At 42.8% G+C, this 14,774-nt stretch overlaps 1 protein-coding gene across 1 annotated transcript in view; it reads right to left on the bottom strand.

The window, feature by feature from the left end:
• Nucleotides 1-2,131: 2,131 nt before the first annotated feature.
• LOC115597823 (chloride channel protein C-like) overlaps nt 2,132-14,774 on the bottom strand; it is a 97,348-nt gene continuing 84,705 nt past the window's right edge. The window contains exons 15-17 of the mRNA XM_030444687.1: nt 14,229-14,324; nt 11,891-12,126; nt 2,132-2,396 (exon numbers count right to left, since the gene is read on the bottom strand). Coding sequence (XP_030300547.1) covers nt 2,132-2,396; nt 11,891-12,126; nt 14,229-14,324 — 597 coding nt within the window. The remainder of the gene's footprint in view (nt 2,397-11,890; nt 12,127-14,228; nt 14,325-14,774) is intronic.

Here is a 14,774-nt window from a genome sequence, read left to right as displayed (position 1 = left end):
GAGGTTCTTGCTCTAACTTAGCATGAACACTGCAAGGCTCCTTCATGTACATGGACAGCCTGCTTGCAGGGTCAAGTGCTTTGAAATTCCCATTTGCCCTCAAAAAGTCTGATGAGTGCTCAACACAGCTTTTGTATGCTAAATGCATACTAACATATGTGAAGAGCATTCTTTTTCCATACCAAACATTTGTATATTTTGCTGCACAGGTATGCTCACTCATAGCCTACTGTCACCTTGAAAGCAACACACATGGCCATGCTGACAGGGAAAAGCTCTCAGAGATCTCAGTTCATCTGCCACTACAGCTGCTTGTAATGCTGTCCTGGCAATTCTCTTTTCATAGTTTTATGATTTTAAGACATAACCTTGTATAGCAAAATGCATCCTGTCAAAACTGATATCACAAAGTCTCTTGGAGATGAGTCACTAATGGACAGGAGATACACAGAACTGAATGGATCCAGTGATCCAAGGAACTCAATGCTCCTGTCTAATCTACTTGAGCTCTGCAGGAGGATAAAATCCAGCACAGTCCTGGTCATTATTTAAAAGTCTAGTGAGGGTCTGAAAACACATAGCTGAGAAAGATACAGTCCAAAAAACAAGAATTCTAGTCAAGAGGACAAAAGGCATTCAAGAACCTCTAGCACCCAGGACATGTGATAACCAAAGTTACTCCCATCCAACAGTTGTTTAGTAGCCTAGACAAAACCAAACAGTGGCTTCACTGCAGTGGGTAGATAGATGTTTATATGCTTTATATATATATATATATATACACCAGCAATAACAGAAGCAAGGACCCAAGTCCAATTCTGCCCAGCCCCACTTGCTGTTCATCAGGTCAGTCCAGGTCACAGCCAAGAAGCCATGCAGGAAGCACTTGCACTTCAGCTATCTGCTCTGTCTGCAAAGACATGAATCCAGACAATACAGCATTTCATAGAGTCTCTAAATTAGCGAATGCAAGCAATTTTTTAAGTAATAATAATTTTAAAAATTAAAAAAAAAAAAGAGAAAACACAACTACACGTGACAATTGCTCATGTTCCTTTGGCCCGTAAACAAAGTTATATTGCAATGTGGCTTTGAAATATGAACAATCCCACAATCTCAGTGGCCTTGGCCTCCTTGAGATCCAGTCTTGAAATCTGGACAAACCACTCTTGACTTTTTTCCTGATGAATGCACACAGCCAGCCAGCTGATACAGCATGGGCCTGTGTTCTTCAGATGATTTTGCTCCCAAACACCATGCACGCAGTCGATGGAGGACAATACTCAGCGAAGGAAAACTGAAACACTCGCGGTTCAAAAAGCCAACACAGTCAATTGCTGCCAAAACCCAACATCCAAACTACTTGTTCTAATCCATTTGAGCTTGTCGTCTCTTTGTCTTACAGAAAGATCATTTGAGAACCCATCTAAAGACCAGCACACTCGGATTCTATGCACATCCCCCTCTGTCACCATGGGATGACCCCTGGGCAGGTGGCTCTGTGCTCCATGAAGAAGCCCGAGGATGCTGGACAGTGTCAGGGACCCCAGTGCTGGAAATGCAGTGACCTTGCCCAGACTCACCAGGGCTCCCCCCCCCCTTCATTCCTAACCGTGACCCCAGAGCCACTTTCACCACAGTTCGAGGCCATGAGTCTGTCAACAGTCTCTAGCCCAGCCTGGCCCAGGCCCCGGCTCCTTTCAACCCCTCAGCTTGGGGGCCCTGCCCGACTTGGGTCTGACCATCCCGGGGCTGCATCTGACCCCGCTTTTCCTCATTGACTCGACCCTGTCCCTCACTCTCGGCCCGGCCCCGTCCCCACGTCTCGGCCGCCGGCCCGCACCCACTCCGGAGGAGTGAAACTTGACAAGTCGCCACCTCCGGAAAACACGGGACAGGCGACGCAGCCCCCTCCTGCGCGGTTCCCCTGGGCGGAAAGGCGGCACCGCCGCAGCCAGGCTCGGCACCAACGCCGGGGAGGAGGACGCTCCCCCGGCGGCCACGCAAGGGCCCAAGGGGGCAGCCGCGGCCCCCGCCGAGCCGCCGCCAACGCCGCGCCGCAGCCCGGCGGCTCTGCCCGCCCCAAGCCGTTGGGCCGGGCGGCATCTAGCGGCCGCTGCACGCCACGTCCCTACCGCAGGCGGGGAAGCGGCGGGGGGGGCCGGCCCGGCGGCAGCTGCGGGGCCGAGGCGGGGGCCGGGGCCGAGGCGCCGGGAGGCAGCCGGCGGGGCGGGCGTCGCGGCGGGCGGGCGGGCGGCGAGGGAGCAGGTGGCGCCTCGCTGCCTCCTGGGCTGGTGCCGCTCGGTGGTCTCCCGCCGGGCGCGGGCGGTGGCTTCGAGCCCGGCTGCGATCCGTCTCCTTTCGGGTTGTAATTCACCACCGAGCGGAACCGAGGCCTGCTAATTAAACGCGACACAGGTAGGAATGCGGCCCCTCCGTAAAGGACCTTTCCCAAGCTGCGAAATGGACGGCGGCCGAAGGCTTCCCTCCTCCTCTCTACGGACCCTCCTCACAGGCACCTCCACACCCGTGGAATCAGAGTATGGTTTGGGTTGGAAGGCGCCTTAAAGATCATCGAGTTCCAACCCCCCTGCCATGGGCAGGGCCACCTCCCACCCGACCAGGTTGCTGAGAGCCCCATCCCACCTGTGCTTGACCCCCTTGACAGAGATCTCTTCTTCTCCTAAAGCAATCCAGTTAGAGAAAGTGATGTGCAATATTACAGGAAATTTCATTTAGCAACCGTGTAAGAAGCTTCTGGGTCAATGGTGGCCACTACTGGTGGTCAGTTCCTTTCTGGGTCAGTGACCCCACCATGGCCTTGGCAAGAAGCAATGTGGGGTAACCAGGATGGAAAGCTGGCCCGAATAGGAGATGGGGTGCATCCCGGCACGGCTGCAAAACACAGGCAGCCACGCTGGAGGTCACACCAGGGGTGGGATCTGAAATCCCTCTTCTGGGTTAAGAAACGGCACATTAGGATTAGCGGCAGCAAATGGTCACAACCCAAGTTTGAAATCTCTTCTGAAGGAGCAGCATCTTCACTAATCCAGTTCCCAGTATGAGCACAGCAGTGCAGTGGTTCAAGGATGACTCGGAGGGAAGGCTGCCATTTCCTGACTCACCATCCCCGCTTCCTGTAGCCTGGCCTTTCAAGTCTCTGTCCCGTTACCAGCTCCTTCAGTGAACCCTCTTATCGTGTCAAGTGTGGTGAAGTCACAGGCCCCCACAGACTGTGTCTATACGTACTCCCCCTCCTCCATGTTTTTGTCTGGAAATTTGTTGCTCATACTGCTCCTATGAACATTTTTCTCACTGAGATCCAAGTAAAATTATTCATAGAATTATTCAGGTTTGCCAGTAACTGCGTGGATTACGAGAGTTTGTTGAATTGTTTTGTACCTGTGGGTGTTCTGATGCTACAAAAAGGGCTTCCTACTAGGTGTTATTCATAAAAAGTTGAAAACTCATAGTGCTCTCCCTGGCAGAAATGCAAGTAGAATGAATGCAGAAACATTTAGTGAAAAAACCCTCCCATTAACAGCAGATTTGAGATAGGAATGCTACTCCCAAATGATAAAACAGTATTCCTCATTGTCTTGGTGATGCAGTGTGTATTTTATCTACCTCCACGGGAAAAAAAACAAAAGAAAAAAAAAAAAAACCTAAAAAAAACAACCTCAAACAAACTACTGAAGAACAGGCCTAAATAAGAACATATACTGAGGCATTTCACAGTGAGAGGTCACAATCTTTTAGTTATAATCTTAACCAATTGGCTGTGTCTGTCTGAGTCTGTTCAGGCAAACCTAATCAACAACTTCAAACAGCATTTTGCAGAATGCTAGCTTTAATCTTAAAATACATAAATCGCCAGGGAGAACTGAACATAGTCCCTGATCTCCTGTGTTTATTTCTGTAGAAGCCTTTCCTGCAGTTCTATTTAAGTTTACTCAAGTGTACAACACTCTAATGAAATAGGTGAAATTCACCTAGGTGACATCTCACTCCAATGAGGCTGTGAGCTTGCCTTGGGTAGCCTTAAGGAGGTGTATTCTGAGCCCACTTGGGTTGGACCTCTGTAGTAATTAGTAAGGAAATGGGCAGGGGAGGCAGACATTCTGCCCTCAGCTGCTGTGCCAGGACATTCAGAGCCCTCTGTCTGAAAAGTGAAAACATGAGCCCTTTAAGCCTGGCACAAGTCTAGGAAATTACTTTGTAGCAAGGAAAAGTAAGTCGAGATCAAAAGTGATTCGTTTTCTCTGCCAATACTCAGATTCTTGAAGTAAAGCAAGCAAAATTTTCTGAATTTCGTCAAACAAAGGGATTCTCATGCAAAGCAATAGGGAAGAGTCAATTAGTAGCAAGGATGAAGAAATAATGCCCAACAAAGGAGAGGGGAGGAGAAGAGAGGAGAGGAAAAAGGGAAGGGAAGGGGAAGGGGAGGGGAAGGGGAAGGGGGAGGGAAAGGGGAAGGGAAAGGGGAAGGGAAAGAGAAAGGGAAAGGGAAAGGGAAAGGGAAAGGGAAAGGGAAAGGGAAAGGGAAAGGGAAAGGGAAAGGGAAAGGGAAAGGGAAAGGGAAAGGGAAAGGAGGGGAAGGGGAAGAAAAGGCAGAAATATGAAGAAAAGATATTTCATAAATAATAATAGTGAAATTCATTATGGAAAAATGCTGTTGATACAACTGTGTTGCAACTAATATATAATTAATAGTAAACCAAAAGATGCTGTGTGAGAAACAGCAAAAACTCACAATATCAGAGAAAATGGGCACAAATGAGCTATGAAATGATAGTACATTAAGGCATCTGGCCTGCAGTACTGAAGGATAATTTCAGATTCCTGATCCCTGCATCTATCTTAACAAGATCCCAACTCCATACCATGGGCAACCTTAGTGAGCACCAACCCTACATGGTAATTCAGTCTTGCAGAAGGAAATGCAGGTGCAGAGATTAAAAGGGCCCTACAGAGACCTTTGACCTGAGCTCGATTTATGCCAGGGAAAGTGCCTTACTGTATGCAGATACAGCCATAGCTCTGCTTCCACTTGAGGTGCTCTATAAAGTCTTCTGGCTCTCATTTCTGAGCTCAGCTGGACATCTCCCTGGTCATACCTGCAGCCTTGTTTTTCCATCCCACACACTGGAAGGACCTAATTTTCAACATTTACTGTGGACCACTTCTTTATTTTCTTTGGTCTTCCATCTCTGCTGCTACCAACATGCAAACAATTTAAGAAGAATTCTTTCTGGCTGAGGGAAACAACATAGGGAAGAAGGGAAGAATAGACACAAAATGAGTGTCTGTGTCTGAGAAGGGTTCCATTTGAGGCAGACATAAAAAATACCAGCAGCAAACAAACCCAAAATCAATTAACCCATACCAGAGAAATTACTGAGGACTACATGAAAAACAAAATGCAGAGTCACAAAGCTTGGCCTGTCCTGAGAAAGTCAGGGAGGCTGCTGACAAGTAAGTTTATCATTCTGTGTCCCACCAACCTTGTATTACAGCATCCAGCAACCATCAGCCCACCCAAGTCCTGCTGCCAAAAGAGCTCTATGTTCTCGCTGACAAATGTAAAGAGTTGTGGAAAAATATCCCAAACCCCAAAGCCCCAAAGCCTCACACACAGCACCTTACTTTTTTTTTTTTTTTTTTTTTTTTTGACTATTATAAAACCACAGTATAATGTGGTTTAGAATAATTTCCAAAATCATGGCCAGACCCTAATGAATAATTTTTTTAAACAATGTGGATGTTTCTGCTAACATGTTGAGTATATAATTTTAATTTCTTCATTTGGAGTTACTCTGTGCTAACTGGCATTATGTTCCTTTCAAGAGACAGCAGAGAACAATGCATCTGCACTCAGTCAGGAGGCATCTTCTGGAAGGAGGAGGAAATTGTGCTTTTCCAAGAGTAATTAAGCAACAAGGAGGAGTACCCTGTAGCACAAGTAGAGAGAGAAGAGCTCAGAGAAAAGTAGAGACATCCAAAACTGAGGGCCCAAGCTTCCTCCCAACAACAGCCCTCCCAGGACACTAAGAGGGAAGACAGTGCTGGAAGCCACTGAAAATTGTGAGCTAAGAAAAAGACCAGAACATAAGGACAAATCGGCCAATGGGGAGAAAGCAGAAATAACTTAAGAGCCTTTCATTTCCATTGTCTCCAAGTTTCTTATTTTTAAAAAAAAAAAAACCATCATTGTTCCAGTTTATTTTCTAATTCAATCATGTTCTCTTTGGCAGCACATATACTAGAATGTGAATGATATGGACAGCACTAGTATGGCACCTGCACAAGTTGGTTTACTGGGGTGGTGGGAAGGCTGCACAGTACAGGAAAAATATTGACATATTGGAACAAGTCCAGTAGTGGCCATCAGACTGGTCAGGGGGCTGGAGCAGTGGTGTAGGAGGAGAGGCTTATAGAGATGAGTCCATTCAGCTTGGAGAAGAGGAGACTCAAAGGAGACCTGACTACTAAAAACACCTGACTTCAAGGTACAGAGAAGACAGAGCTAGACTTTTCTTGTAGGTGAACAATGAGACGCAATGGACACAAGTTGGAGCACGAGAAATTCCAATTAAATATAAGAAAAATATCTCAATATGAAGATGGAATACTGGAAATAGATGATGTGGGCTATACATCTTTGAGGCTTCAAGGGCTTGACTGAGCATTGCCCTGAGCTACCTGATGTAGTTAGACCTCCTCTGATCAGGGGTTGGACTAGAAGAGCTCCAGAAGGCCCTTCCAACATAAATTGTCCTGTGATTCTCTGAAAATCAGCTCTCTATATTTAGAGAGCTCATGTTTTCAGATGTTCTTTACCTTAAACATAAGGTAAATCTCTGTTAGAGATCCAAACTACTCAGTCTGATGATAGAAATACGGCATTTTTGTGACTAATGTTTACATTTTATACTATTGTTGGCATTTCAGGTAAATATTACTCCTTATTTGTATGCCCTGCAAAACACTGCTACTTGGGCAAATGATTCACCAAGCTATTTTAAATCCTTTCTGTGCACTGAGCCCTGCTCTTAGCCCCTAACTGGTAGCAACACTAATCCCTTTCTTATTGATCATCCCCTGAGCACTAAAAAAGTTTCTACAGGTAGATGCAGGAATGTGCAGGTCTGTATGATTGCAGAACACATAGTTTATTTCCTCCCCCCCCCTTTGTTTTTTTTAAAGGAAACCTGCATCCTCATCCAGTTCTGAGCCTGTCTTCTAAGTTACAAATGAGCTACAAAACAATTAGGTTCCTTACCTGCCTATGCACACACTCACAGTCACGTCTATAAATATGCATTGCATAAGAGACATAATATCAAGTCTTGTGCATTCATTATTTCCTATCTCCTGCTTTCACAGAGCACCATACCCTCTGCATTTGCAGCTCAGTGACTCAGCAGTGGTCCCCTCCCATGCTGTGCTGAGCAGCTGTACCCAGTGTGTCTCAAGGAAGCTTCTGGGGTGCGTTGTCATTGAGATCACTCACACAGGACTACAGTGCCTCCTGCACAGCTGCAGCCTTCATAGCCCTCTCTGCTGCATGGGTGGCTTTGCCCTGTACACCAGGGACAGCCCTGTCATGCTAGAAACTCCTGTCCTGCATATCAAAGCTGCCAAAATGTCAGAGGACATGAGAGTCACACACCTTGCCATGCCTTCCCTTAGTGCCAGCTTTTGTATCTGCTGTACAAGTAAGGGATTAATATTGGGAATAAAAGTCAGGAGCCTGATGTTCTTTGAGATTTGCCACAGACTCACTCTCTGATCCTCAGTAAGCTTCTCTAGATCCACACCTCAGCTCCACCATATACAAGAGGGGTAATGATAGCAACATTCCAGCAGAAGCCATGAGACTTCACATCTGCAGAGCTCTTTGTGAATATAAACCACACAAAAATACAAATTCTTTGCTGTAACCTCTTCAAAATAAAAGATAAAGAAACTGATAATTCCTTGCTCCTTCTCTGCTGGCATTGAGTAAGGAGTGGCAGAACTTTGAGTTCTGCCACAGTCTACGATGTCAGATAAGCAAGATTCACCAGTTCAATGAGATGCTACAAGTTAGCCAACCATTTCATTGCTTTGGCTCCTCAGAAGTGTGCTAGGCATGGATTACAATCACATAGTTGAAGTTATTCTGGTTTGTTCAGTACCTCAAGTAAGCAGCAGTAACTCCTCATGCGTTTGAACTCCAGTGCTGGCATTCCCACGCCACACCATGTTAGACATTCAGACAACTGTGCTGATCACATATTTCCTCTTACTTTAATAGGCCTTTCAGGAATGAACAAGCATTCCCTTGTATACTACTGTGGTTCCCATCACTTGATGGTCACACTTAATTAACCACTAGTTTAGTAGAAAGCTGGTTACACTTCATTTCATTAAGTGATTTCATGATCACCAGAGGTACACTGACAGCTCTGTTGGCTAAAGCTATGTGAAAAGGGGCAGCGGAGGCAACAGTAACATTTTGCAGCACTTCCTCATCAGTGATTTTCCAGGCACTACTCTGTTACAGAGTACAGCAAGTTGCATTTCCATTCCCTATTAGCTTTTGGCTCAAGGCTGTCTCAGCCTTGAGGTAAGACAGACTGTATCCTAGTACTAGTACCTTTTGTAATGCTGGTCCCTACGTCCTTAAAAGCATCATTTTTATATGAAGTAGATAATAAGATTTTCTTCATCCGTCTTCCCTCCACTAGGCTTTTCTGTTCAAATAAACATTATTAAAGGATATCTCATTTAAAAATGTGAGTGAAAACCAACTGGAAAGCAAGAAAATGTTAAAAGGCTCTCTAGCATGATAAACCAAGCAGTTTAAAAACATGGGGCACTTAACACTAAGTTTTACATGACAGGAAAATCTCCACCAATATTACATATATTAGCATAGACACATAGACATTACCAGATACCTGTAAAACCATACATTAAAGCTGCATATCACAAAAACCTTCTCACGATAGTTTATGCTCATTCATAGGAACATGCAATGCACAGATGGTTTAATGTGTCTAATGCAAAAGCATTTTTTTTCTAAATGAATGGGGGGACTTTGCATGGCTGTACTTCAAACCTAGATCTGAAGTTCAGTCAGCCTGTTTTAAGTGATATTTCAGCTTAAGAGAGACAGAAGTGTTAGGAAAATACCACCATAAAGGAGAGTGAGATGACAGAGGTATAAGTACATAGCAGACACCAAAAATAATGGCAGTAACTTGAAATTTGTTGTGAAGCCAGAGGTTTGTTCAGAAATTGTGGAAAATCACTTTTAAAAATGCATTTCACATGAAAATAGCATCTTTGCTCTATCTCATCCTTAGTTCAAATCATATAATGAAGTAGCAGAACATTTCCCATTCCATATAAGCAGATAAGAAGGAAACCACAAATATCTTATCCCATATATGACTACCTGTTACTGCCATTCCTTAGAGAGCTGTTCTATGTAAGGATCATTGGAATCACATATTAATGAAAAGCTTTGTACAAATTCCATCTGTTTTCACTTTCCAATATATATTATGGTACTAGGGTTTGTGATGAGACAGATTTGTCACTGGAGTCCAGAATATAAAGGAGCCACTTGTTTCAGGAGGCCCTGGGAAGATTTCTGGTTTGTGTATCTTCACAAACATGCATATATTATAAAATAAAAAAACCTCAGATATTTTAATGGACTGAGATAGCACTGAATGGAAAAAAGCAGCATCTGTCCCCTACCCAGCTCACAACACAGTTACAAGAAATTCCATGTAAATTGTGTGAACTTTTCCTTAGAAACTACAGTTGTTACTGATGGGGGCTTGGGAAGGGGGGCAAACCAATACCACACTGCTTTTTAAAACTGCACAAAATATTATTATAGACAGTTTATATTCCTATAATACCTTTCCCACATGTACTCTGCAGTAACTATGGTGGTTCCCTATGAATCTTCCAACTTTACAGAGTAAACGATATGCCAAGCATGTAAGTCACCAGTTCAAAGCTGTGTAACAAGTTACAGAAATCCTGTCTGTCTCCAGCCCTCATGCTCTGCAAAGCACACCTCAACTACAGTTCGTTCTGAGTCATTTAGCCACAGATACCATAAGCAAAAAGAAATTACATCACTCAGTTCTTAGGAGGGTGGTACTTTGCATACTCAGTAGATCACGGAAAAGGAAATCAGCAATGGGCTTTGAACCAAAAATGCAAATTCATGGCAAGGTTATTTAGATTTGGGTATCAAGAGAATAAATTCTCACCTCCTCAAGGGGAAATCACTAGGGGTTTCCAGATTAGATTTTGTGTTCTCCTGGCATATTAACCCTAAGACCCTCAAGAAAAGCTTTGTGGTTTTCAGGTAGGTGAGGCATAGATCAGTAACGACAATAACCTTGCTAGTGCACTAATGAACAAAAGATTAATAACTTCAACAGGATCTAAATAAACATCCACCTCCACATCTCTTGGATGGATGATTGGCAAACCATTTCTCACCACACACATGACATATTTAAACTCTCCATTGAAAGAGCCTTTCTTATGTTCTTTCAGAAGCTGGCTGCCAGCTGTTTGCATTGACCGGACACTTAAGTTTTAAAGTGCTGTGCTTTCTCTGTGGTGCTCCAAAAGCAACGTTATTGACAAAAAAGACAAGATCCAGCAGGGAAAAAAGGAGAAAATCCAACAAATCTTTGATTTGTAGGAGACTCAAAGTTGCATGATTCAAATACCAGAAATTCACTTTCAGGAATTTTGGCAAGTTTTTATAGCTGGTAAATTATTACTAATTTTCCTTGGTATTCTGTGTAAAAACATTAATAGTGGTGGATTCATTCCTACACGTTTGATATTAATATCCAAATCTGTGGGAATCCCTCTGGTATTTAACAGAATAAAGTTAAGCAACAATTATGAAGTCATAGAAGAAAATCTAAAAGCGTCTTTATGCAAAAAATTGTTCACATTAATTTATAAGGAAACAACACTTTCCAAGGTTTCAAGCATTGTATGACTCCAAAATAATTAAGATTTATTTAATTTGTCATCAGTTTGTAAATAAGCTGCTATACACAAAAACTGTTCCCACAATTTATCATGTTGCTCCCCCATTATTAGAATTTGCCCCATACCTCACTGCACATAAACTTAACTAAAAATGTTCTTCTATCTGGTGGAAGGAAAGAAAGAGAGCCTATTCTAGGAGCAGCCGAAACTGAAAGAAATGTAGGCAACAGGAAAGCAAGACAAGTTTCTCTCACTGAAAAGTGTGATGGGAATTTGGCAGTAGCCCCACAGTCAGTATCTTTCTCTAACATAAAATTCTCCCTTTCAAATTCTAATATACGTAAGCCAATGAAAAGGCCAAACCCTCATTCCCTTCAGGTGCCCACCTGAAGACTCTTTAGGAGTATTTCCTCTCAGTTAAACATACATATTTCAAAATAAAAACACCAATACAGAAGCATTCTCCTTTATAATAGGCAGACACTCAGAGGCTGAAGCTTTAGTCCTCAGTAGAAGGCACTGTTGACATATGTGCTGCTAATGGCTATGATATTTTTTCATTGGGAGGCATAGACACAGTGTGACAAAAACATTCTTGACATCTGTCCTTCACGTCTGATTTTATGTACACCTTCCAAAAACACAAGATTTCTTATTTTGTCTCACAAGCATTTAAAATAATGAATTTTGCAGTCACCAAACATCTGAAGAAACATAACTCTGGCCTATAAGCTCACATGTCTACGTACAACAGCTCTTATCTATCCCTTCTCCAGGAGGGATCAAGCAGAAAAGCTCTGATTATTTATTCCTGAAGAAGCACATGGACTCAAACACAAATGACAAAGCCTAAGAACATATTCACGGCCTTGAATCCAGGGGTTGCTCGTCCACCTGAGGGCTCTGTGGTGCCAGCTGGAGCCTGAGCCTCTCCTCCAGTGGGAAAGGCATCAGGTCCTTCCTAGTGATCACCCCAACCACTCGGTTCTGTGGGTCAACAACAGTGAGGTGCCGTAGGCCCAGGGTCCGAAAGATGATGTAGGTGCGTTGCAGTGAGAAATGAGCTTGGACTGACATTGCAGATGTGTTTACGTATGGCTCCTGTAAGGCAAGAGAGGACACAGAGAGAACACAAAAAACCATGAATGCATCCCTGCCCCAGGGGTGGGAAGGAGAGGCAGAGGAAGAAGGCTGGGGAGACAGGTCACAGGATTGAAGGACAGGAACCAGTAAGAACATGTGTTGTCTTCCCGTTCCTCTACCCCAGTTGTACCTAAAACATCAGGAAATACCATAGTAAGAAAACACTTTCATTTTTTGTAAACCATCAGGTTCACTCTAAATAAACTATTATGACTGGAATGTACCCAAATCTCACAGGCAAAGCTGAGGTCCATCGATACAGTCTGAGTTCTTACTTGGAAATAATCAGTGACCCCAATATTTATTAAGTCTTAAGATTTTTTTGTAGCTGCTATCTCATTACACAACCATTTATGACATCCTGTAATATTTTGCAATAAATGCCTATAAAAATCAATTTGCACAGAAACATAAACTGCGAGGAAGAAGACAAAGGAAACAATCATGTGGCTCTGAGAAGAAGAGGGCCTGCAAGTACTGAACTCTAGTCATTGGAAACTATGAGGACTGTAACTGTTAGGCACAGAGATAAAGACTATTTTGTTGTTACTCATAGTGTTTTTTATAGCTCAAATAGGTGTTCACTGAGTTTTTACTTTTCACATAATTCTACAATATCCTTTGGAAGACCAGGTCGATTCTGACAATGAAGGTGTATTATGCTTCCCAAATACATGCTTCTCAGACAGAGGAAAAATGAAACAAAGACATGACAAAATAATATAAATAAATGCATGGTAGAGAGGAACGCATCTCCCCCTTTCATTTACAGGACTGACAAGACATTCAAAGACATAAGGAGAAAAAAAAAATAAAGGTAAAAATGTTTCTTCTTCCAATACCATATAATTTTGCTGTGGAACTCAATGGCATAGTAAATCAACATGCCCAAGAATTCCACAATGGATATTTCTGTGGATATCAGAAACAGCACTTTAATGAATCACAATAACAAGTGGTTGGGAGGGATACTAAACTTTGTGCTTTAGGGATCACATCAAGCAATAAAATGCTAGGTACCAATGTGAAAACTAATTGAGTGCAAGAGGTTTCCTGTAACAGAAACAGTTGTGTGGCCCAATGGCACAAGCCCTGGACAGGGTCTGAGCTGAGCTGGCTTTGACTCCCATGCCTGACCTTCTCTTGAGCTTTGGAAAGCCCTGTGTCCTCTCTCTACTCCAGTTTCCCCATCTATTAAAAAGAAACTCTTAAACCGAAGCAGAGAATTGATATTGGGAGCACTGTGTTTTTATAACTTTTCTCTCCTTTTAGCTCTTCTTAAACTAAGGAATTCGGATTAGATGGATCTCAGACTCAGTTTTCTTTACACATGAGTAAAGAGGAGCAGATTTTGTATCTTTTACAATAAAACCCATCTGAACTAGGCTCTCTGACCCGAACTTCCCAGCGTGTCTCCACCTCAGTTTCAATGCTGTAGACTGGAAATTCACCAAGGCAGAAACTACATTTACTTTGCTTATAACATATTTATTTTAGGCCTTATTCAGTATACCAAGCCCATTATTGCTTTTGGACCCAGTATTTTAGTACAGTATTTAGGAAATAAATGTGGCAATGTAATAGCAGGGATTAAAAATAAAGAAAAGGGAAAGGGGGAAGAAATACAGCTTTATTTATAAGTTGATACATAGACACTGTACCATAATGGAGCCTAAAATCTCCAAAGTGTTGCTTTATATTTGCTTTATAGGACTCTAAGAGCCAAATAATGACATTTAAATGATCTATTCCATTAACATTGTATCATTTTGTCAATCTGGAATGTATTTTAATCAAAAGCCCCCTTGAAATGGTCTCCTTTGTTGTATTTTCTTTTTTGGCTCATTTTATCAACATCTGTTATGTTTATACAATATGAATTAAAACTTCGGAATGCTGTTTGTACTCAGCTACTTTTGTTGAGAATGTAACGTCCCAGGATTGGCAGTGTTTATGTAAATCAGTGCGGCTGACACAGCCATCATAAACAAATGAGAAAATATAACAAACACATTGTTCATGGAGGAAATGTTTGTTTTTAGAGTTGGCTTCAGTCTTACCAGATTGATGAAGAGTTGCTGATACCGGGGGTCTGTAGCGTAGCGGTTCAGCAGCATGCTCAGGCGCGACAGATTGGGCAGCTTCTCCACCCTTATCTGCAATAGGCAAGAATCCATTTCTCTTCTTTTCTGCACTGCATGTTAGAACCCAAGGTTCAAAAGCTCTCCAGTTCAGCTCTATAAAGTTTTCCAGCAGAGCTACAGCGATAGAGCTTATCCAAACTTTGTAAGTTATTCTGACGATAAAGGTTGAAATTAGCAATATAAAGTAAAGCAGTCTTTACTCACAAAAAGGTGGGTTTTTTTTTTCTTCCTTTAGTGCAGCTGTATCTATATTAAGACAATATAAGTCATATTGGCTTCAGGGTGAGGTTTTTTTCATGCTGTGAAAATTCACACGCTAAGTGATAATTACATGATGGCAAATCATGAAAATCAGAAAAATCAGAAACCAGAGAAATGCAACAAAACTGGCATCAGCCATCAGCTGATCAGCTGAGCTTCAGCCCTCTTTCACAGAGTAATCATTTGTATTCTGGTACCTCA

The sequence above is a fragment of the Calypte anna genome, chromosome 2, assembly GCF_003957555.1.
Source record: "Calypte anna isolate BGI_N300 chromosome 2, bCalAnn1_v1.p, whole genome shotgun sequence".
Lineage (NCBI taxonomy): Eukaryota > Metazoa > Chordata > Aves > Apodiformes > Trochilidae > Calypte > Calypte anna.
This window is presented reverse-complemented; position numbering and strand designations above follow the sequence as displayed.